General features: G+C 34.4%; 1 protein-coding gene and 1 non-coding gene across 3 annotated transcripts in view; one reads left to right on the top strand and one right to left on the bottom strand.

The window, feature by feature from the left end:
- Window positions 1-24,750, top strand: part of SKIC3 (SKI3 subunit of superkiller complex) — an 88,750-nt gene that overhangs the window by 13,034 nt on the left and 50,966 nt on the right. For both annotated transcript variants that reach the window (XM_063612283.1, XM_055233349.2), the window contains exons 9-25: window positions 3,506-3,604; window positions 3,722-3,830; window positions 10,423-10,563; window positions 11,553-11,654; window positions 12,503-12,642; window positions 15,036-15,122; window positions 15,208-15,311; window positions 16,116-16,242; window positions 16,868-17,047; window positions 17,375-17,499; window positions 18,400-18,653; window positions 19,880-19,982; window positions 23,385-23,561; window positions 23,652-23,796; window positions 23,962-24,040; window positions 24,126-24,187; window positions 24,304-24,360. In XM_063612283.1, coding sequence (XP_063468353.1) covers window positions 3,506-3,604; window positions 3,722-3,830; window positions 10,423-10,563; window positions 11,553-11,654; window positions 12,503-12,642; window positions 15,036-15,122; window positions 15,208-15,311; window positions 16,116-16,242; window positions 16,868-17,047; window positions 17,375-17,499; window positions 18,400-18,653; window positions 19,880-19,982; window positions 23,385-23,561; window positions 23,652-23,796; window positions 23,962-24,040; window positions 24,126-24,187; window positions 24,304-24,360 — 2,091 coding nt within the window. The remainder of the gene's footprint in view (window positions 1-3,505; window positions 3,605-3,721; window positions 3,831-10,422; window positions 10,564-11,552; window positions 11,655-12,502; window positions 12,643-15,035; window positions 15,123-15,207; window positions 15,312-16,115; window positions 16,243-16,867; window positions 17,048-17,374; window positions 17,500-18,399; window positions 18,654-19,879; window positions 19,983-23,384; window positions 23,562-23,651; window positions 23,797-23,961; window positions 24,041-24,125; window positions 24,188-24,303; window positions 24,361-24,750) is intronic.
- LOC129457878 (U6 spliceosomal RNA) lies at window positions 19,230-19,336 on the bottom strand. The gene has a single exon (XR_008649425.1). It is a non-coding gene; the product is annotated as a U6 spliceosomal RNA (small nuclear RNA).

Genomic DNA, 24,750 nt, shown 5'->3' with positions numbered 1-24,750 from the left:
TTGTTCATGAAAATTGATCATTTAATTGAATTTAGAAAATGGAAACATAATTGATCATTGTCATTTTAATTTTCATTTCCCTAGTAATGTTGAGCATCTTTTCATGTGTTTATTTGCACCTGTATCTTTTCTTTGGTGAAGTGTGTGTTCACATCTTTGCTCATTTTTTATTGGGTTTGTTTCTTTTTATGGAGTTTTTTTAATTTTTAATTTTCATAGGTTTTTGAGGAACAGGTGGTATTTGGTCATGAGTAAGTTCTTTAGTAGTGATTTGTGAGATTTTGGTGCATCCTTCACCCGAGTAGTGTACACTGAACCCAATTTATAGTCTTTTATCCCTCACCATCCCCCAAGTTCCCAAAGACCATTGTATTATTCTTATGCCTTTGTGTCCTCATAGCTTAGAGTGAGAATATACAATGTTCTTATCATATGTTCACTTATGAGTGAGAACATATGATGTTTGGTTTTTCATTCCTGAGTTACTTCACTTAGAATTATAGTCTCCAGTTCCATCCAGGTTGCTGCGAATGCCATTAATTCATTCCTTTTTATAGCTGAGTAGTATTCCATTGTGTGTGTATGTGTGTGTCTGTGTGTACATATAAATATATCACAATTTCTTTATCCACTCATTGATTGATGGGCATTTGGGCTAGTTCTGTATTTTTGCAGTTGTGACTTGTGCCGCTATAAACATGCATGTGCAAGTATCTTTTTTGTATAATGACTTCTTTTCCTCTGGATAGATACCTAGTAGAGGGATTGTTGGATCAAATGGTAGTTCTACTTTTAGTTCTTTTTTTTTTTTTTTTTTTTTTTTGAGGCAGAGTGTCACTCTGTCACCCAGGCTGGAGTGCAGTGGTACAATCTTGGCCCACCACAACCTCTGCCTCCTAGGTTCAAGCAATTCTCCTGCCTCAGCCTCACAAGTAGCTGGGATTACAGGCATGTGCCACGATGCCTGGCTAATTTTTGTATTTTCAGTACAGATGGGGTTTCACCATGTTGGCCAGGCTGATCTCAAACTCCTGACCTCAAGTGACCCACCCACTTCAGCCTCCCAAAGTGTTGGGATTACAGGCGTGAGCCACTGAGCCCAGCCTACTTTTAGTTCTTTAAGGAGTCTCCACACTGTTTTCCATAATGGTTGTACTAGTTTACACTCCCACCAGCAGTGTAGAAGTGTTTCATTTTTACTGCATCCACACCAACATCTATTTTTTTTATTTTTTGATTATGGTCATTCTTGGAGGAGTAAGGTGGTATCGCATTGTGGTTTTGATTTGCATTTCCCTGATCATTAGTGATGTTGAGCATTTTTTCATATGTTTGTCAGCCGTTTGTGTATCTTTTGAGAATTTTCTATTGATGTCCTCAGCCAACTTTTTGATGGGATTGTTGTTTTTTTTTCTTGCTAATTTGTTTAAGTTCCTTACAGATTCTGGATATTAGTCCATGAATTACATTGGAAATAGGACATTCAATGATGATTCAATGGATGCTCAAAAAAAAAAAAGAATTGTATGCTAGACTAGGTATTTTGTAAATGTACAATTTTAAATTCATAGAGGCTCTTCTAGATAAAGTCAGAATTATTGGCCTGTAGTCTCATACAGAGTCTGGATGGAATGGAATTGGTACTCATGGTATCAGAATTTCATTCTCTTGTGTTCATAAGAATCTGCAATACATCAGTAACTTAATCACTGTAAAAAAGAAACTAAATTGGCTTTCACAAAACTGCTTATGATGTCTAAAAAGTTATACCTTTAAAGGTGTGTTTCTTTACCCTTCTGAACTGAGTACTGAATTACTTTGAGGTTTAACAATTCCACTGTTTAGAGTATTTATATTTAGTATTTAGGTAAATTTAGTATTTAGTATATTTATATTTAGTATTTTTCACCTAGAAAAAAAGTCTTTATGGTGCAGATTTTAAAGTAATTGAAAAGAATTTTTGAAAGACTAAAAAAAATTTGGTTTTGAACTACATTTGGAAAATATATCTATCATTCTCCTTTTTTTATTTGTAACTTTAAAAGTCAACTTAATTTCTTATTATAGTAAATAGCTACTTAATGTACACTTGTTAAATTGAGTGGAATTTTTAAATAAACAAATACAGACTCTATATAGGATAGGAAGTTCATTTCTTTTTATATATATTCCTTTGTTCACTCATTGATTTGTTTATTCAGAAAGTATTTATTGACTACCTATTATGTCAGGCAGTGTCCTAAGAGCTGGGGATAAAAATGTGAGAATAAGGTTTCTTTTTTGTGTGTGATAACATGATTTATCTGTGCATAGATTCAGTTGTGGAAAAAATTGAGCAGTGACAAAATTAGGTAGCTTAGCAGTTTCTCTTAAATTGTATAATATCATAATATAACGTCATTATTTTCCTTAAAATAGTGTAGGTTACCAGAATATCAAACACATTCCAAAATAAGTAAAATAACTTTTTGGATGGTCTATCCTACCCTCCTCCATGACAGAGAATTAATTGTACTTATGATTTTAAGAATTGATTTCTAACTGTTAGTAATAGATAAAAGGATGGGAGTATTTATTGTTACTTTGAATACTGAGTATTTAGAAAAAAATGTATCACAGATTTTTCATTTGGAATAATTTTATTACTGTTTTAAAAAATCTTTTATGCTAGACTGTTTTGAGCTATGTTCCTTCTTTGTAAGATTGTTAACTTTACCAGGGCAGCAAAATTTTACTTATTTATGTAGATTTTATACCATACTTTCCAAAGAAAATTTGAGATATTGAACTACATTATGGCTTTTTGGTATTAAGTGATGAGTATTCATTTTAAAGTAGAACGTGTAGCCAACTGAGTGGTATGAAGTGCTTTATACCACTTGCCTTGGATTCTAGTATTACTGTTCTTATTCAAGACATATTGACATATTTAGAAGGCCTGTTGGCCTTCAAAGCCAGTTAATACTGCATAAGAGAGGTGATGGAATGTTCTTCAGAGTCAGCTAATACTGCATAAGAGAAGTGATTTCATAACAGTTCAGTCATATCTCTGCTTTTCTTTTACCAAAAGTATCACCCAACTTTATAATGGTTTTTTAAAGGTTGAAGATTTGCTATCATTGAAGATATTTCAAAGAATGTGCTAGTGATTTCAGAATTGTTTTAAAAATGATATGTGAGCAGTAGCAGCTATACTAGCATATAAGACTATACTCTGGTTGACTACTTTGTAGGAGACAGCAGGCACTTGGAAGTACGTTTTGTTAAATTAATGTTGTTAATTATAGTTGTTACTTACCAGTTGAGTGCAGTTTGCTGGCCAGTTGGAGTTAGAATGCATTCCAAAACTTACAAATACATGTTTTTCCTCGTTGAAGTTGTCAGGGTCAGACTGTAGAATACATTTGCAGTTAATTGAAGGTGTAGTTTGTGTAAGAGAGTCTTATACATTTAATCATTTGTCATTTAAGTATGATAGAGATGATAGCTTTTTTATTTGTTTCAGCTTTTAACTGCTTTTGAGAATGCACTGGGATTATCAGATAAGATTCCTAGTGAAGATCACCAAGTACTTTATAGGCATTTCATTCAGAGTTTATCCAAAGTAAGTTGATTTTTTAAATCTCTAATGTGACTTGTATGTATTTCTAATTAGCAAAGTGTTCATAAATACATTTTACTACTACTAGAATATAGTGTATTTTGCTTTTATATTTTCAAGTTTCCTCATGAGACTGCTAGATTGAAGAAGGCCTGTGAAGGAATGATAAACATCTATCCTACTGTACAATATCCATTAGAAGTGCTTTGTTTGCATTTAATTGAATCAGGTAATTTCTTCCTTATTATAGTGTGTGTCCTAGAGGTGTGTGATTATATGAGTGGTGTTATTAATCAAAAAATGTTTTAGTGTCTGCCATGTTTAAGGTGTTGTTTCTGTGTTTCTGGACATAAAAAGAAGTATAATGTGTAGTCTTTGTGTACATGAAAAGATTAATAAATATAGGAAAGTACAGTAATACAGAAGAATTATGAGTTGCCAGATTTATTGTTGATCAGTGAAATCTTTTTAATGGTGGGAATTGGAGGGGGTCTTGAATTTTTTATAGATACTAGATAAACAGGAGTAGGGGAAATGTATTCCAGCTGGCATGAACAGAGATGTGGAGCTAGGTGCATTTTTTAGGAATGGTAAAATAGGTTTGCTTGCTATAGTGGAAGAAATAACTAAGATATATTTTGGCTAAATAGGTCAGGCTATATTACACAGAGCTATGAATATCACAGAAAGGATTTTTGGAAAGTTTAGCTGCCTCAGTGTTGATGTTATGTCACAGTGTCATAAGAACATTGTTATGAATATTGTAATATTATAAAGTAATTAAATTCCTGAATCTCCTTTTTTAATGAAATAGAGCATATTCAAGTGGGGGAATTTGTCTCTGTGTATACTTCATGCTCTTGTATCTTCATGTACTTTGTTTGGGAGGAAGAGAGAAGGGATGACAACTAGCTTGCTGGGAGTTGGCAAACCTGTAGCTGTGGATGTCTTGTGTCCAGGGCTGGTATTCCACCAGTTTACAAGAGGTTGGCTATATTGGTTTTTCCACCAGCCTCTTTCCTTTTGGTCAGTATCTGTGCTGAATAGATTTTTTTTTTTTTTTTTAAATAACCTGAATTTCATGCCTGTATTCTCTTGAGGTGAACAAGTTCACAGAAGTCAGTCACTGAAATAGAAATATTAGTACATACACCAGTGTGGTAGTGATTGTCAATTATTGCAGAGCTTTACTAATCCATTTAATTTTTTTCACTTTGTTGCTAAATGAGTATATACATGAGAATGCTTTGTATGTGAATGACCCTCACATGTGTCATAGTGAAAAAAGGGTTGAAAACTACTGCTAAAGATAACTGTGAAGGAAAATTCCTTGGTAGAAAATGACCATTGCACCTATCTCAGTTCTCCTCATTTTAACTCTCCTTTAAAGTCCTCTTTTACTTTTTTTTTTTTTTTTCCTGGTGTCTGAATAAAATATGCTGTTACCTTCAGCTCTGGTTTTGGTAGAAGCAGATGCCCTTTGCCTTACTTTAACTGAGTCAAAGATAGACTTAGGAGAGTACTTTTTACTACCATAAGAAGAAAGAGAACATAAAAAGTATAGTGAGTGGAGTATAAAGTCTTAAACTAACATGGTGTGCAGGACAGATTGTACAGAAGGTGGACTAGCTCCAGTAGACTAAGTGACACCAGATTTGAATGGACGAGGAGTATGATAGTGAAGATAGAAAGGAACAGATGAATGAAAAAATGAAAGTGATTTCCTAGAGGGAAAGAGAGGCAAAAATCAATTTTAACACCTCTCCTGAAAAATTGGCCCAATAGGGCATGATGATTTGTATGAAATGTAGGTTATTGAGAGGAGGTGTTAATGGGACAGTTAATGGGAAATGCCCATCAGTGGTTTGCAGATGAGAAATCAATACTAAGGGTAGACATATGGTTTGGAAGTCATTTGCATGTAGGTGAAAATGACGTGGAATGGTTGCCATCAGAGGAGGACTAAAGGGAAAAATACTGAGAACTGTACTTTGGGCAATGCTGGCTGGCTTGGAGGGAAAGAGATGAAAAAGAGAAAGGGAGTAAGTGGAGGAAGAGAAGGGATGAGGTCAGAGAAGAAGGTGGACTCTGACGAGAAGCAACACAGATGACAGGGAAAGAGCATTTCAGAAGTGAAATTATTATGGTCTGTCTTGACAGATTGAGCCAACTGAGTTTATGATTATGAGGCTTTTTATTAAGGCTATCCTTTTAAATGAAAGTGATTGAATTAGAGCTTAGATTACAGTGATGGGGAAAGAATAGGAAAAAGCAGGTATACAAAGGAAAGTGGACTTGACTAAGTGCATTAGGTAGTAGGATGAGCAAGTGAAGCCCGCAGAGGGGATAGTAAGCTTTTAGAGGGGTGGGAGAAGAACTGCAATAGCTGCCTGGCAGGAGTGGTGTAAGAAGAAAGAGTAGGTTAGTTAGTTAATATTATGAATGTTGCACTGAGGCTGAGGAGGATGAGGTACACCAAGCACAAGGAGCATGCTTATAAAGTCTTGTGATTTTTTTTTTTCCTGATAGGAAGCTTAGTTCCAAAATCACCCAGATCCTTCCAATTTTAATATAAGACTCAGTGTGTTCCAAAGATAAGTAGGCTGATTTTCTTTCTTGTATGGCCTCTGATACCAATTCTTTTTCCCTATTCTGCTGTTACTGTTGTTATTGAAAAATTAATGGCTGGTGTTCACTCTTTTCTCTTTATTTCCTATTCAGCTATTTATGGTTTGCACTATTACCTCAGTCTTGCCTTGCTCACATGCCAAATGACACAGTGAATACTTTGAAAATTATTTTTGAGGACTGATGGAATGCTTTCTCAATAAGCATAAATGTACCTGTAATGTAGACTTGTCCTTATATTCTAAAAAGCCTACAAAAAAATAGAAAAAAATAGGATCAACAAATAGTCTCCAGAGTTTTGCACATAAATTCAGTGGTTGACAAAGTGCTCTGATAAAGAGATAGTGAAGGGATTATACTGATTGATTAGAAAGTGTCTTGGTTTAAATGAAAAAAATCATTTTTGAATAAGGTTCTAGATTTGTATTATGTAGAATGGAAAGAAAAGAAGGTCTGTATCACAGCAAAAAGAGAGTATATGTGGATATTTACAGATATGGTAAAACCAGGGAAGAGTTCTTTCCCTTCTGAATTGTTGGTTGCAGGAATTTGTGGAATTGAGCAATTTAGGTTTAGGTACATTTCAAGTTAAAGTAATATTCTTGAGGTGGAAGTTCAATAGTTAATGTAGGACAATAGGAATCTATGCTTTTTTCTTTTTACTGCTCCTCTAAACCCGACTTTCAGTGTATTGAGAACTTCTGAGAATCTGTAAGGTCTCTGAAGTCTGAGCCGCCCTCCCACAAAGTACTTCAGTATGTACAGAATTTGCTACTTCACAGCAGTTAATCACTGGGTTCTCCTCCACTGAGAACAAATGTATTTCATTCTTCTTTGTCCTGCTTTGTCTGTTGAGAATTGAAAATTCATTTTCAAAATGACTCAGTTTATAAAGCTTCATATAACAAGTAGTGATTGGCTTTCACAGTTGTCATCTGTTGAAATTTTTTTCCATGCTAAATGACTTTTTTATTTATCTTATTTTGCTTTGTTGCTGAAATGGGGGAGGATAAAAAAGCTTGGTTCTTCATATTCAAGCAGAAAAGAGCTGGTTTAAGATTTTGTGCTTTAAAACTATTAGAAAATCCAGGTGAAAATAAATATGAATGCCACCAAATTGTACATGTTTTTTTCCCCCTCTCAAGCTAAGTTTATTTAAAAGAAAAGTTAGATAGTATTGATCAGCTTTTTTTGGGATGTCAGAAATTAATTTTTTAAAAACTGACTTTTTGTAGTAAACTTTAAGAAACAATTTCATAGTTACTACTTAGAATCCAACATGGACCTCTTCAGAATACCGTCTACCCTTGGAATTTGAGCATTCATTAGCTCCAAATCTGGCTTGCTTTTTTGAGAAATAAAAATAATATTGTCTGACTGTTTTAAAGTTGTTAAATGTGGGACCTTAGAATCCTTTAAATGTTAAAAAGAGCAGATAAGTAAATGATTTTCTATTCATTTGCAATGAATAGAATTCAAAAGCAATGAATTATATTCCCTCTGTTTTTGTCCTCCACCAAGGTATTTATTTAGCTAGTATTCTCAACAAGAGTAAGTATGAAGAAGAGAAGGATTGATAGTTGAAGCTGAAATATTCCTTGTCTCTTTACACAAGGATCATTAGTGTTGTTATTACTGTTGCTAGTTTTGGGAACACTATAGAAAATTCCTCTCAGTGCCACTTGGTCATATGCAGAGAATTGTTACCCAGGGCCGAACATGAACATAGTCTCCCCAAATCTTATTTCGTTTTTATTGTTATGCTCCCAGGCTTTAGCAAAGGAAATATGTTAGGAAGGTTTACCTTGTTTTAAAAGTCGTTTATGTTCATCTCAGCCTTTTGGAAACTATTTTCGTGTACGAACCCACACTTTGATTACCTGTGTGTTGTTTAAGCTACCCTAAATACGGATGTTCATTGGAGAGATGCATGATTTTTCTTTCCTATTTTCATCCCAGGTATATTTCCTGTAATACAGGCAGTTTATGTAGTCAAGGTAGTCTGTCATAAATTATGTTTCTATGGAGGCAGAGTGTTTAGACTCAATGGGTAGAGATAAAAGATAAGAGTTTGGTAGCTATTTTTTTTTTAGGATGGTGAAGATTTTAAATTTTTTATAGTAATTTTCAGCTGTTAACAGACTAAGCCTTTTTGAACATCAGTTCATAATGGTATTTTTAAAGGATTGTCACAAAACTTAATGAACACCTACCATGTATCAGATGCCATGCTGGTCTCTACTCTCCAGAGGTTACCATTAGCCACAGAGGCAATAAGGGCAGAATATACATGTTAGAAGACTAATAGTAAAGGTGGTATATGGTATTAGCAAATATTGTAGACCTGTGGTCTTTAAGTATGATCTCTGGACCAGTAGCATCAGCATCACCTGGTAACTTCTCAGAAATGCAAATTCTTAGGTCTTAAACAGACCTACTGAACCGTAAACTTCAGGGATAGGGCTCAGCAGACTGTGTTTTAACAAGTCTTCCAAGTGATTCTGATAGTGCAGACAATGTCTAGTTTAGACAATACCACTGGATCAAAAGGGAAAAAGCTGCTAGTTTTCTTGGGAGGATATAGGGTGTATGGAACTAGGCATATCTATTTTTGGAATTCATATTTATGGAAGCTATGGTGAGAACATATTGACAAGGAAGTTCATGCCTGGAAGCATAATAGTAGCAGGCTTGTGTCTTTTTCACTGGCTTACTAATCAAAGTAGTATTTCTTCCAATTTGTTTTCATATTTTGCCAAACATACTTAAGTTTTAACTCTTTAGCCATTATGAATTCTTTTCATTTTTAGTGCTAACTTGGATTTCTAAATCAGTATATAACATATTACTACATATTACTAATGGATTATACATTGGTTTGGTTTGCAAATGGTTTTCAAAAATTTGAAATATATGAGCTACATAGTATTATGCAAATAATTTACCTTTGACATCTGTGACTGAAACAGTGGTTCTACATGTGGTTTGGGCTTATATGTTTTATATAGTTATTAAAGCATCAGGTCTTTTTTTTTTTCAGGAATTTTTTTTGTTTCCCATATTTATTGCTTCAAGTTGTAGTCTGTCTTTTTTTTTTTTTTTTTTTTTTTTTTTGCGACGGAGTCTCACTCTTTCGCCCAGGCCGTACTGCGGTGGCGCCATCTCGGCTCACTGCAAGCTCCGCCCTCCCGGGTTCACGCCATTCTCTTGCCTTAGCCTCCCGAGTAGCTGGGACTACAGGCGCCCGCCACGGCGCCCGGCTAATTTTTTGTATTTTTAGTAGAGACGGGGTTTCACTGTGTTAGCCAAGATGGGCTTGATGTCCTGACCTCGTGATCCATCCGCCTCGGCCTCCCAAAGTGCTGGGATTACAGGCGTGAGCCACCGCGCCCGGCCTAGTCTGTCTTTTTAAGAATTCTCCTGTGTGATTAAATGATTTATTAAACTTGTGAATGCTATTCACAATTTATTCTAAAACAGAAATTACAAATTTTTGTTTGTTTTTATGCTTTTCTGGGATTGAGATTGGGGAAAATGGAAATATTAGAAAATATATAATGTTTTCTAAACTATTTTACCAAAATAAATTTGAAAATAAAATAAATGTAGGCATTGGATGACTATTTCATAAGTGTCACAATTCACTTATATAGAAAAAGATAGTTTTAGAAAAATGTGGAAATGTACTGGTAAATTTGTAAACTTAAGAAGAATGTGACTAAGTCTTTGTGCAGTGTGCTGATGAGTAACCCGCCTATCTTGTGATCCTTGGATGCTGGAAGAGTCCGCTGGATCTGACTGCCATGTCTCTAGCAGCGCATGGTTGCCCAGGAAGAGAACTTGAGGAAGACTCTCTGCTTTGACAACGGCCCCTTCATTTAACAACCAAATTGTTACAACTGGCAAGCAGTAGGCTATGTGGCTTAGTCTACTGGCAAGTAGCAGGTTTCTTGTCTGAAATCCTAAAGTGGTTTCTACTTCCAGTATTTAAGAAGATGAAAAAGCATAATTATTTAAATTAAATGTTAATATTTTCTGCATTTGCTGGTCTATTTAAGTTTTGAATTTCTGGAGTCAGCATGTGGTGAAGGATGCATAAGAATATAAAGGCAGATTTTGAGATTTAAGAATATGGGTTTGGGCATTTAGAAACTCAATATATGTATACTAATAACCTTTTCTTTTAATTCCAGGAAATCTTACTGATGAGGGGCAGCAGTATTGTTGCAGATTAGTGGAAATAGATTCAAAAAGTGGTCCAGGCCTCATTGGCTTAGGCATTAAAGCATTACATGACAAAAAGTATGAAGATGCTGTTAGGAACCTAACAGAAGGTAAATGTACAGTGTATGTCATGTAACATGAAGTATAATTATTATTCAGTCAGTAGGCATTTATCTTTGAGCCTTTCTTTAAGGAATGTCTATCTAAGGTAGAAGGGAAAAAAATGTACCTACATACCTTGAACTCTGCTTAGGTTTGAACTCTGATGCCGCTAATCACTAATTTCAAGACCTCAGAAGAGTTAAACTTACTGTGTGTCAGTGTTTTCATTTGTAAAATAGGGATATCGATATAGAAAGAAAAAAGAAAAGAAAAGAAAGAAAGCAAAGTGAAAAGCAAATCGGGAGGGGGAGAGAGGGAGGGAGGGAGGGAGGAAGGCAGACATGTAGATATATATGCATTAGGAACTTAGGCTTTAACTTAGTCTTACTAGGTATGATGTTTCTGGAAAAACCTACATTCAAATTATAGATCTGAATGGTAAATACAAGCCAGGTAGGTGGTAGAAGGGAATGGGAAGAACATTTTAGGCAGAGATGAATCTGTGAAATAGCCTGAGCTAAGAGGAAAACTGTTGTTCAGAGAACCTGCAGGTAGTTCACCAGGGTTTGAGAATGAAGTGTATGTACAGGAGGGGACAAGAAGTGAGATTGTAGAAGGGCCTAGCAAGACCTCGGTAAGGAGTTTGCACAGTATCCTGACAACAGTGGGGAGTCAGTAAAATATTTTTAGCAGGGGAATTTTATAATCTGATTTGTATTTTTAGAGATACTCTAGCTACAGTGTAAAGAATGCGTTGGGGTGGGTGGCAAGCACTTGTAGTGATTTGGGATAAAGATGATGGAGGTTCTGAACTGACGTGGAGATGGAGAAAAATATATGGTGGGGAATGAAATGAGGCAGAGAATCAGTGTGACTTTGCAACTGATAAGATATGAGAGATGAAGAGGGGAGGAGTGGTTTGGAGAGTAGGCATTAGTGCTGTTTATCTATGTAGTCACAGAAACCTTGTTTTTTGTGATTGTGTTTATCCTTTTAGGGTTAAAGGAAAGCCCTGTCTGCACAAGTGGATGGTACCATCTGGCAGAAGCCCAAGTCAAAATGCATAGACCTAAAGAAGCTATTCTTTCATGCAGTCAAGGTATTTTTGATACCTTTTGGGTTGACACATAAGGGTGACCAACCCTGTTTGTTTTTATCTTAAAGGACAAAGATAGTGATTTTAAAAACCAAAATGCTATATTTTGTATTTTAAATTGCTAATTTTAATTTCAATGAGGTTAAATAAAAGTCTGCATGCATGTGTACTAGTGTGTTTATTTTTAAACTGACAATGAATATTTAGCAAAATTTTCCTGCATTTGGAATATTGACATAGTCAGTTTAGGCTTGGGTGTGGAGGTCCTCTGTCTTTGTAACAAGGAAGTTTCTGGTATGTTGAAGACACATGAGTTCTTAATTTCTCTGATATAGAGAGGGGAAACCTTAGGCATCTTGGAGCCTATCTGAATGTGACAGGGTGAGGGGTGGGGAATAGGAAATCATGAAAGTGGTTCACTGTTTCTGACCCACCTGGTAGCTTGCCCCCTGTAACTAAGAAACAGTTCACCTTGGTCCATTCTAATTCAGCTGCTTTCCCCTTCCAGTATCCTTAATTTCTTATATTTGTTACAGGTGCTTTGGTTGTAGGCTAACCTTTATTGTTTAGCAAATATAGATAGCCATTGTCGTTTTTTAGGATATTCAGTTTTATTATATGTTTTGTGAAGATAGAGGTTTTAAATTCAGATATGTTGTGTTTTAAATTCAGGTCTTTCCATAAGGAAGTCAGGGAAGAATTTATATTTAGCTTTGAGTTATTCTTCATGTATATTGTTTTGGAAATTTATGCTTATTGTATCTGCAATTTATTATATGTCATCCTTAAAAAAGAAAAAATAAACAGAAGTGATATGGCTGTCTTCATTTGGATACCCTTAATTTTGTCAGCTCTGAAGATCATAGATAATCTTGGTGCGTCTGGTAACAGTCTTTATCAGAGGAATCTTTGTCTTCGTTTGAAAGCAGAGGCTTTGATTAAACTCTCAGATTATGACTCTTCAGAGGAAGCAATTCGTACGCTTGATCAGGTAGTCTTGTCAAGTTTTTTTCTTCAACTCTAGTTAGTTTCCAATCAACCAGGCAACAACCATTCTCTGCCTACCACAAAATTTACTTACACAGATTTCGTGTTAGAGGTGTGAATTCACCACATCTGCACTTTTATAAGTCATTCATACGTTTGGGAACTTCTAAAGTTATTTGTTTGCTTTTTGATTAAGGACTTACAGTACTCATTATATAAGACTATTTCTTTAGTTCTAGACCTCATTCTCCTTTCTTCTTTTTGCTTAGGTTATTACTACTTGATTATTATTACTTGATTAGGTTATTACTACTTGATTATTATTAATTTGAGATTCCAAATTTTTTCCTTCAGGAAGTGTTCTGCAGATTTGACAAGAATATTAAGGACACTATTAGCTTCATGGTAGAGAATGTTTATTTGCTTCGTTCAAAGAAAGATTGATATTTCATAATGAAACCGATTTCTTAGTGTTTTGAGTTAAAGCAAGTTGAAATTCCATACTGAAAAAAACTATAACTGGTAAATTATGAATTATAGCATTATGCCCTAAAGATTTTTGTCAGGTAAAGACTATTACTGGTCTAAAATTAAAATTGAGTTTTTAAATCAGTTTTATATATTTCAAAGGGCTTTGTATTTCATAATGTTTCTTTAAAATCAGAACTGTTGTCAGCATCCTTCAACAATTAATATTTTCTTGTTTTCTTTTTGCCATCCCACTAATAATGTGTTTTGTGTGAATGCTTTATAAAGGTTTTTCAAATAATGTTTTCACAAAAAAACAAATGACTGCTATTTTGGAGAACTAGCAGAGTCCAGTTCTGAGATAGAAAATGTGCAAGATGAACCAAGAACACCTTGTCATGCTAGAAAGCAAGAAACTATAAAAGGGCTCAGACTGCAAAAGGGCTCAAGAGCTAGCATAAAGAGATTCTTACTGGCTAAAGAGGGCATTACTAATGTGGTATGTTGAAACACATCAAATATTTTAAATCCATGTGTTCATGATGATTCAGAAAACTCAGCAAATGTCCTCAAGAAAACAAATGTTTGGGGGGATGCTAAGAACCCAACTATGAAGAATAAAGGCATTTATCCTGCCTTTTCTATCTGAATCATTCCTCAGGATAATGAAATAATGAAGGTAGGAGAAATTTGCCTTTGTCGAAGTATTCTGTCTCGTAAGAGAAAATGACAGAAAATCACCATTTTGCAATCCCCAGTGAATTAATAGATCTAGGCATCAAGGGTTAATGGCTACTAACATCACACAAAGGCAATCAGGCTGGGCACAGTGGCTCATGCCTCTAATCCCAACACTTTGGGAGGCCGAGGCAGGCGGATCACTTGAGGTCAGGAGTTTGAGACCAGCCTGGCCAATATGGTGAAACCCTGTCTCTACTAAAAATAGGAAAATTAGTCTGGCTTGGTGGTGCACACCTGTAATCCCAGCTACTTGGGAGTCTGAGGCAGGAGAATCACTTGAAGCCAGAAAGCAGAGGTTGCAGTGAGTCAAGATCAGACCATTGCACTCTAGCCTGGGTGTCGAAGCGAGACTCTGTCTCCAAAAAAAAAAAAAAAGACAGTCAGACACAACCAAGTGCAAATGTGCAAATACACCTGAAGACCTGAAGTATCCTTGGGAATCTTCAAACCTCTCAACCCAACTACTAATATACAGAAAATACAGGGAACCAAGGAACGTGTTAAACACCTTGAGAATATGTTTAGCAAAATCCAGACTCTGAGAAACTGTGACAAATAGGCCATATTTTTCAACAGTTAAATTGTAAGGAAGAAAAAAAAAAAGAGAAGGAGGGGGACCTTATTGGTTAAAAGAGACTTAAGGCATTATTAGTCAGTTCAAATGTATGTATCTTATTTAGATTTTGATTTTTAAAATTGTTCAAATATGAGACAACTGAGAAACTTGATAGTGTTAAGGATGTTTGTTGGTTTTGTTTAGGTACAATAATGGTAATGTGGTTATGCAACTTAGAAATGAACTTTTAGATATAGATGCTGAAGTATTACAGGTAAAAAGTTACAATATCTGGGATTTGTGTCAAAATAATCTGAGCAGAAGTGTGGTAAAATTGGTGGAGGTATAGATGAAAAAAATGATTGCTTGTGAGTTTGTGGTTTTGTAGCTGGATGATGGGTACATGTGGGTTTATTATACTAGTTTCTATAATTTTTTTTTATGTATATGAGATTTTCCCTAATAAAAAGGTTATGAAGAGTGAAGATGTGTTATTAGTGATAGAAATCAGGACCTCTATTTCTTTATTCTATTAGGACCCTGCTTTTCTGTGTTCATTCTTTAATTAAAGCAAACATTGCTGTGGTTGTGTTGAAGGAGAGTTATAGCAGTTCTTTACAATTATTTTCTAGATTTCTGATGCAGATAATATCCCAGGACTTTTGGTTCTCAAAAGCTTGGCCTACCGGAACAAAAGTTCATTAGACGAAGCTACAAAGGTTGGCTTTTTTATTCAAACTGAGCATTTTTTGAGTTAAAAGCATTTTTATTTGGGTATAGAATTGACAGGTGTCTACTTTATAGATTATGGAAGACCTTCTCTCTTCTTACCCTGACCTAGCTGAAGTTCATGCCCTTGAGGCTTTGATTCATTTCACCAAAAAGGACTATCTACAAGCAGAAAAATGGTAAGGATATATAGATTGCTCATAGAACCATTTACATCTTAGTTCTTTATATTTCTCAAAAATTCAAAATGAGTAGGCTCGATGAAGATTTGATTTTGTATGAATCTGATCTTTGTAGGCTTTAAGTTTTAGTATTTTAAAGAAATGTATTTAGCATGTAGTACAGTAGCTATAAAAAATTATATGATGGGTTTCAAATCTAATTAGCTGATCTTGGCTGGGCATGGTGGCTCACACCTGTAATCTCAGCACTTTGGGAGGCCAAGGCAGGTGATCTCTTGAGCGCAGGAATTCAAGACCAGCCTGGGCAACATGACAAAACCCCATCTCTACTAAAAATACAAAAAGTAGCTGGGTGTGGTGGCACATGCCTGTAGTCCCTGCTACTCAGGAGGCTGAGGCACGAGAATTGCTTGAACCTGGGAGGTGGAGGTTGCAGTGAGCCAGGACCATTCCACCGTACTCCAGCCTGGATGACAGAGCAAGACTCGGACTCAAAAAAAAAAAAAAAACTAATTAGCTGATCATAATGTTCACTAAGCAGATGTAATGTTCAGTATAGTCTGAACACTTAGCACATGGTAGTGCTAAAAGGCCACTGTGCTTTTTTAAGCTCCTCTTCTTCAAAAACAAATCACTTTTTCCCTTATGATAATATAAATCCTAAAGTGATGATTGGTTTCTAGTTTGGCACCTCTGAATCACTCAAACTTTGATTGTTCCAACTAGGAGTCCTCCTATATTGCTTGTGGGTGTGTGTGTATTTGTTTTACTATTTCTTTTTATTACCCTTTGGTGACTTAGTTTTCAGAGAGCTCTTGAGAAAGATACCGAAGTTGCAGAGTATCATTACCAACTTGGATTAACATACTGGTTCATGGGTGAAGAGACAAGAAAAGATAAAACAAAGGCTCTTACCCACTTTCTGAAGGTAAAGCAAGTGCTACAATTCAATTCCTAGTTGAAATGGCATTATAAAATCATAAATAATAATCATATACATTAGTTACAGTTACTCTTTACTGAACTGTTTTTTGTGCTTTATCTTTCATATGTAAGGTTTTGTGATGGTGGTATATGGGTTTTCAAGGAAAAAATTAAAACATAAAATGTAAAAGTTACTTTTTGCAAAGCATATGTTGTAGAAAACGGACATAATTATCTCTTGTAAACAACACTTTTTAGGTAATTTTCACTGTAGTTTTATGAGCATACAAGTTAGATGTTTAAAATCCTGTTTTTTTAGATGTTTAACATCTATAAGTCCTACATTCTTATCTTGACTTATAAGAGCAGATTAATTCAGTAACAGCTCTAATTTCACATTTCCTTTACCAAAAAAGAAAATATTTTTATACTTCCGTTTACTTTCTATAAGCAGTGAGGGACAGCTTTCCTGTCTGTTTTAAATCTTACATTAAAGGATTTTTTGGCATATTTTTGTATGTTTAATGAAATTATTTCTTTTTTCTTTAATCTGTATATTTTATGTATTTGTAAAGATACTCATTAAATGAACTTTTAATGTTCTGGTATTATCAATATTTATTTCAAAGGCTGCAAGACTGGATACATATATGGGCAAAGTTTTCTGCTATTTAGGTCATTATTATAGAGATGTAGTGGGAGATAAAAACAGAGCCCGTGGATGTTATAGGAAAGCCTTTGAATTAGATGACACTGATGCTGAATCTGGAGCTGCAGCGGTTGACTTAAGTGTGGAGCTTGAAGATATGGTATGTCTGATAACCACTTTTGCTTTTTGTTTTTTTATCCTGAGTATATAAATGAAAATATTTTTATATATGTATACTTGAAAGTTATCATTAGTTTTTTTTCTATAGGTGCAATATAAATATTTTTGCCTCTGTAAGTAAAGTTTTTTTCCATTGGCGGATATTAAATTACTAACCACTTATTGTTGAAATTATAGTTTGATGTATACCAGTGTAAGTTTAAAAAATCAGAAGTGGGAAATGAAAATATATTTGTATACTTTACATGAGCGTTCTGTCTTTTTATAATGTCCAGTATATCTAATATTAGTATTTTCTTATTATTAGGAAACTGCCTTAGCTATCCTAACAACAGTAACTCAAAAGGCAAGTGCTGGAACGGCAAAATGGGCCTGGCTTAGGCGAGGACTATACTATTTGAAAGCTGGTCAGCATTCTCAAGCAGTGGCTGAGTAAGGCACCTTATTGTATTTAAACTATGTTAGACAAGCATAACGATTCCTTAAATTAAGCATTTTAATTATGTCTTACCGGGTTGTGTTTTGAGAGAAGAAATAACAAAATTACTTTATGATTGATTGGTGTTTATTGTCTGCAGGGCAGTGGAATTGCAGAGATGGATTAAATGCTGTCCTGTTGTTGAGGAGATAGCCAGATTAGTGAATTGAAGTCTTAATAAATATGTATAGTAGTTCTCAATAGAAATTTTAGTGATGAGAAGCTGAGGTACATATCTTCGTTGTTCTGCTGACATACATTGTTTTTGGCAAGGGAGACATTTGGCAGCTTAAAGGGCATTGGGAGCAGCTCATATAATCAAATTGAGTCATTTGATTTGAACAGTACTTAAATGTACTTAAATGTATTCGAATCAAGATAAAATTGTTTCTGGTTTATGTTAGTATCTAGAGTAGAGGCGTTTTCACGGAAATGGAATTTGATCAGATATTTAAAGCATACCTATCGTTTCCGTATTTTAACTGTGGTATTTCTGTTTGGTAAAAGGATCGCTGGTGGGGGATTATGGACTGATGTGACAAACTGAGATGGACACCTGTCCTAGTAGGATAGAAAACTCGAGTTCTTCGAGATAATCAAGGAAAAGAAACTTTGTTCAGCACTTTTTCAGAAAAAGCATTTTATTCTTATTTGTTCTGAAATTAAAATAACATTTATTGGTATTAAAAAATTAATCATAAAAGGAACAGATTTACCTGCTTTAAATAGCAGTTTTATAAGTAGAAGGAGCCACAGATATATATGATTACTTGAATTATTTATTTTATATTTTCCTTTCAGATTTGGAGATAGTTCCATAACTTTTAGTTCTCTTACGGCTTTTTAAATTTTAGTTTACAGGCAGCATTAAGAGCAGACCCAAAGGACTTCAATTGTTGGGAATCATTAGGAGAAGCATACTTAAGCAGAGGAGGCTACACAACAGCCTTGAAGTCCTTCACAAAAGCCAGTGAGCTGAACCCAGAATCCACATACAGTGTGTTTAAGGTTGCAGCAATACAGCAAATCCTAGGCAAATATAAGGAGGCTGTAGCTCAATACCAGATGATCATTAAAAAGACAGAAGATTATGTGCCTGCTTTAAAAGGTAATTTATTTTTAGTAGCTCCTTTGACTTTTATGATCCTGAAGTATGAAATCCTTGAGTAGATTTCCTGCCTAAATGTATTGAATAACTTGAAAAGGACTTATTTAGTCAACAGCAAGCATCCATATGAACCTCTTACAGTATAGCTTATATAAATTTGAATATAAAAAGATCAAATCTTGTTTCATAAGTTAATAAATAGTAATGTGATAGAGATTTAACTTTTAGACAAACAGTATGATAACTATTAGATCCAAAAAGCGCTCTCTAAAATGTGTTTCCCCACTCTTACATTTTGATAATTAATTCATTATGTCTCCAGAATATCTTAATACCTTTAATTACTTTGTAAGTTATACAAGCTTATTACATTTTTTTTTAAACTTCGGAGACAACTTGCATTGTTTTGTAGTTTCTAAGTTATTTTTGGTAATATAAAATAAAATACCACCATCCATATATAACCTACATTTGTAATGATTGTATTAAAAAAGCTGAGAGCTCATTGTATATGCTTACTGTCCTCCATTTCCTTCTTCTTTCTCCTTTTTAAAGAAACTTTTTTTTTCTGTTTGTTTTTTTAAGGAACGCGTTATGAATTTTTGTGTCATCCTTGCTCAGTAGCCATGCTAATCTTCTTTTTATCATTCCAGTTTTGGTATATGTGCTGCTGAAGTGAGCACACAAATAGTGTATTGTAAATGACATATAACTTACGGCTTGAAACTTTTTTTTAATTTTGTAAAACTCTTTCCTCAAGAGAACCCACATTTACGAAATCTTTACTAGGCACTTTAGGTAATCACTATTTCATTTAATTCTTATAGTATAGCTTGCTATACAGATTTTAATGTAAAAAGATTGTATCTTCTTTCACAATAGTTAATAAGTAGTAATACGATAGAGAGTAACATATAGATAATATCCGCATTTTTTGTAGCCAAAGTTTTAGCAGGTAAGTAACTTGCCCAAAGTCAAGGAAATTCTTGAGTTCCGTAGACAACTTTTTTATTACTTCTAGTGCATGTTTACTCCAACAGAATTCTTCCATTTGAATTTCTTATTGAATGAATGTAGGATCATGCTTTAAGATAATTTTGTAACATACCATTAAGTTTTATTTTCTGGAAAGTGCTTTAAAATAACACCAATAACTTTATTTGAAGTTCATTTTAAGTGTTTGTTTTATATGTTTTAATAACAGTGACAAACTTACCTGATTTTAGGTTTGGGTGAATGCCATCTTATGATGGCAAAAGCAGCTCTAGTTGATTATCTTGATGGAAAAGCCGTAGACTACATAGAAAAAGCACTGGAATATTTTACTTGGTTCGTATTATTCTTATTATTTATTGTTTATTTTTGTAATATTATAATGAAGCCAAATTTAGAAGATCATTTTATGTATTCTGCTAGATAAAGCAATTACTCAGAATGTCAAACATAAAGAACAACAGACAAGCCAATTCTATAACATACACGTTGTTATTAATTTTGCACTTGGGGAAACAGTTATAATTTCTTCTGCTCTTAGTAGTGCCTGGCATCCTAGATGCATAGGAAAGAATAGGAAGGAAGGAGCAGTCTGCTAGTGGAACAGCAGCTCTGCCACCAGGTGTTAGTGTTCTCTTTCAGTAGGCCTGGAAATGAGTATCTTTAATTGGAACTGATTGGGAAATAGGGCTTCAGGTGCTCAATATGCTGTACATTCAGTGTTAAGAGCCAATTGTAGGATTATTAGTAAGTCTTGAAGGTAAGGGGAAATGACAATCTGATTGCTCCTGAAGAGAAACTGCGAAGGAAAAAAGTGATGTGTCTAATAACAAGAAAGGAATCAGAAAATTTTGAGTAGATTTGGCATTTTATAGAACTGTGAATTCATTGATTAGGTCAGAAAAAGTGTTATCTGTGGTAGATGACTTCCAAAAGTCCACAAGTTAGATGTACATTTGAATTTTTTGTAACTCTTAAACATCTTTCTTCTACTTCCCCTCTTTTCCTTCTTGGTTTCTCCTCTGTTTTCTATTCATTGGTTGTTCCAGAATTGCTTTTCATATGAACCAAATATGAAATGAAAACCTAACCCTTTTTTATCTCACTGAATTTTATTGCTGCTTTTCAAGTCTCACATAATGTAGTTCTTTCTAAAGAGAAAGTTACTGTGTAAAGGGCATGCTTTATTTGAACTGGTATTTAAGAGTAAATGTGAACCTTTGGGTGACAGCACCTTAGCTGTAAATACTGCCTTTCTGAGCCTGGGAAATGTAATTCTGGTAACATGTAACATAACCCATTAGAAGGTGGCATATAAAACAATTATAATCTCCAAATGTATATTTACTTCCAGACTTACAAGGCGTTAATACTATCACAATTATTGTGTAAGGGTGATATAAGTTACTTCAATTTATAGATATTTTATTTCTGTTGGACTTAAAATAAGAATTTAGGCTGTTAAAATCACCTCTGTTTCACTTTTTTGCCTTTCTTCTCATTTTTTGCTGTGAATTTTAGAAATGTTGCTAAGATATTTAGGCAAAGGAACTCCAAATCATATTGCCCTTCCTTTGGATTCTCAGTGGGCTTTTAGTCATGACCACAATAATTAATATTATTTCTTAGGAAGACATTGGAAAATGATTTTTGGCTGGACTCCATGAGTAGAAAAGGCTATGAAAAATGTTCCATCTGCTTTTCCATCTGCCAGTAACATAGCAGCTTGTGATAGCTGATTATTGAGACTTGGCTTAAATGAAATTGCCATGTTTTATTTATAAGATCTTGAGAAGAGAAAAATGAAGAGAAATGTATAGCTAAAGTTTTTCTCATTCTAAAAGGAATTGCCCTCTGTCACCATAATTAATATTTCTCTTTGCTTTTTGAGCTTATTCATTCAGTCTGCTCTTGTTTCGATAAATGTAGTTCTTCAGATTTTCATGTTTAGATTTTTGTTTTTTTTGGTCTCAGGGTATTAATGTTCAACATCACCAATCATCAGGAAAATGCAAATCAAAACCACAGTAAGGTATCATCTCACCCCAGTTAGGATGTCTGTTATTCAAAAGACAAAAAATAAAGGCTGGCAAGGATGTGGAGAAGAGGGAACCTCATATGGTTTATGGGAATGCAAACTAGCATAGCCACTGTGGAGAACAGTATGGAGTTTTCTCAAAAAACTGCAAATAGAACTACCATATGATCCAGCAATCCCACTACTGGGAACTTATCCAAAGGAAAGAAAATCATTATATCAAAGAGACATCTGTACCCTCATGTTTATTGAAGCACTATTCACAATAGTCGAGATATGGAATCAACCTAGATATTCAACAACAGATGAATGGATAAGGAAAATGTGGTATTTATATACAATGGAATACTATTCAGCCATAAAAAAGAATGAAATTCTATCATTTAAGACAACTTGGATAGAACTGGAGGACATTATGTTAAGTGAAATAAGCCAGGAACAGAAAGTTAAGCATCATATGTGCTTATTCATATGTGGAAGCTAAAAAAAATATTGATCTCATAGAAGTAAAAAGTAGGACAGAGGATACCAGAAGCTGGGAAGTGTAGGGGGAAAGGATATATGGGTAATACTTGTTAAAAGACACAAAATTACAGCTAGATAGGAGGAATAAGTTCTAGTGTTCTGTAGCACTGTAGGATGACTGTAGTTAACAATAATATATAGTTTCAAATAGCTAGGAGGAGGATAGTGAACATTCCTGACACAAAGAGATTATAAATGTTTGAGATGATTAATATGCTAATTACCCTGATCTGATCACAATAAATTATATGTATCAAAAAATCTCTGTACCCCATGGATATATATAGTTAGGCCAATTAAAAAATAAAATTTACAAAAATCTTTCAGATCTTACCAAATATATTTGGTACATTTTATTTGAGGTGTCTTCATCGACTTTTTGCTGCCATAACAGAATACCATGGACTGGTTAATTTACAAAGAATAGAAGTTTATTTGACTTGGTTCTGGAGGCTGATAAGTCCAGGAGCATGGTGCTGGCATCTTGGTGAGGGTCATCCTATGGCAGAAGGGCAGAATGCAAGAGAAAAAAAAAGAGACTGAACCTACTCTTTTATCAGGAGCTCACTCCTGTGACAACTAACCCATTCCTACAATAACAGTATTAATCCATTTAGGGGGGGCAGGGCCCTCATGACATAATCACCTCTTAAAGGTCCTACTTCTCAACACCGTTGACCTGGAGATTGAGTTCCCAACTCATGAAATTTGTGGGGACGTAGTCAAAACTACACAGCATGAGAGAAGATCTAAAAGCAAAAACCTGAGTTTACGATTGTCAGTTGTAAGAGAGTTACGAACTTTACTGCCTTGGTCATTGCTTAAACACAAAAAGCGTAGTTTTAACATTTTAATATTAAAAGGAAATTGGTCCTGGAAAACTTATTTATTTATTTGTGTGATTACTGCTACTTCTAATAAAAATGGTGAAGAGTAACAAAAAAAAGTGTCCACAAAATTTCTGGCACTTAAAGTAATCCCTTCCTCCTTCCCTTTCTCCCTTTCTTCTTCCCTTCCTATGACGGAGGTGATATGATATAATTCAGTTAGGAGGAGGCTAGTAAAGCATTTGCAGTGCTTAATGTACAGTTTTTCTGTTTTAAGTAATAATCAGGGAGATAAACTTCATGCTTTTTGTAAATAATTTATAAGAATCATACTGTTTCTTTTTTTAGTGCTCTGCAGCATCGAGCTGATGTGTCCTGCCTCTGGAAGCTAGCTGGGGATGCTTGTACCTGTCTGTATGCTGTCTCACCATCTAAAGTGAATGTTCATGTTTTAGGAGTCCTTCTAGGTCAGAAAGAAGGAAAACAAGTATTAAAGAAAAATGAGCTCCTCCACCTTGGAGGAAGGTAATTTGCAAAGATTGCCAGTTAATAACATTTGAATTGAATTAAGGCATTGTAACAAAAAACATAACATTCACTTTTGTATTCCCATAGGTGTTACGGTCGTGCATTAAAACTGATGTCTACAGCTAATACATGGTGTGACCTTGGAATTAATTATTATCGCCAAGCACAACATCTAGCAGAAACAGGCAGCAACATGAATGATCTTAAGGAGTTGCTGGAGAAATCTTTACATGTATGGTATAAATAAATTTTTTATAAGCTTTTTAAAAAACATAATGCTTTTCTCGAAGATGTTTTGGATGAAGTAAATAGTGTTTTCACATAAAACCACATATATCTTGATATACATGCTGCTATTTCAAGAAATAAAAATTAATCTAATTTAACTTCTTTTCAGTGTCTGAAAAAAGCAGTGAGACTCGACAGTAATAATCACTTATACTGGAATGCTCTTGGTGTGGTTGCATGTTACAGTGGTGAGAATTGAGTAACACTTCTATATTTTTAGAAGATTGTGTATTTCAAACAAAGTTCAGTTTCATCAAGTTTTATATTTTTCAGGTATTGGAAATTATGCCCTTGCTCAGCACTGTTTCATCAAATCAATCCAGTCAGAACAAATTGTGAGTATTCTATGTGTCTATGGTAAAGAACTTCAAAATTTAGTATTACTAATTTTCTGAGACTTTCAAGTAGACAAGGGGCCTATTTTAAGAAAAAAAAAATGTATGTTTTTTAGAATGCTGTTGCATGGACCAACTTGGGAGTGTTATACCTCACAAATGAAAATATTGAGGTAAATATGTTGCCTGTCTGTCATATTTAAAATAAAGAATGTTTTCTATATTATTATCTCCTCAATAGCTCAGCTTCTTGTGGAGAAATGTTTTTGCACCTCGTTATCTAGCCAGTATGCTCTCCAGTATGCTAGTTAATTAATGATATTCAATTTATGTCAATTAATGTATAAGATTTATTTTCCTTTTTATGACCTTCAAGAAACTTCTGGTTTTATGATTATGTTGGTTGTTCATTTAGAGATTAAAACAGTTCGATTCTGAATCAATTTGGCATTTTTTTTTATCTGTACACATGTAAGGGAAGTCCTATGTGGATAGTGTTGGAGGTGGAGGGGATGAGCGCAAGGGAGACATTTAGTACTCTCTAGCAGCTTAAATTTAACCTT

This window comes from Symphalangus syndactylus, chromosome 11 (assembly GCF_028878055.3).
Source record: "Symphalangus syndactylus isolate Jambi chromosome 11, NHGRI_mSymSyn1-v2.1_pri, whole genome shotgun sequence".
Classification (NCBI taxonomy): domain Eukaryota; kingdom Metazoa; phylum Chordata; class Mammalia; order Primates; family Hylobatidae; genus Symphalangus; species Symphalangus syndactylus.
The sequence above is the reverse complement of the archived record's forward strand: the minus strand, read 5'-3'. Positions and strand labels throughout refer to the sequence as shown.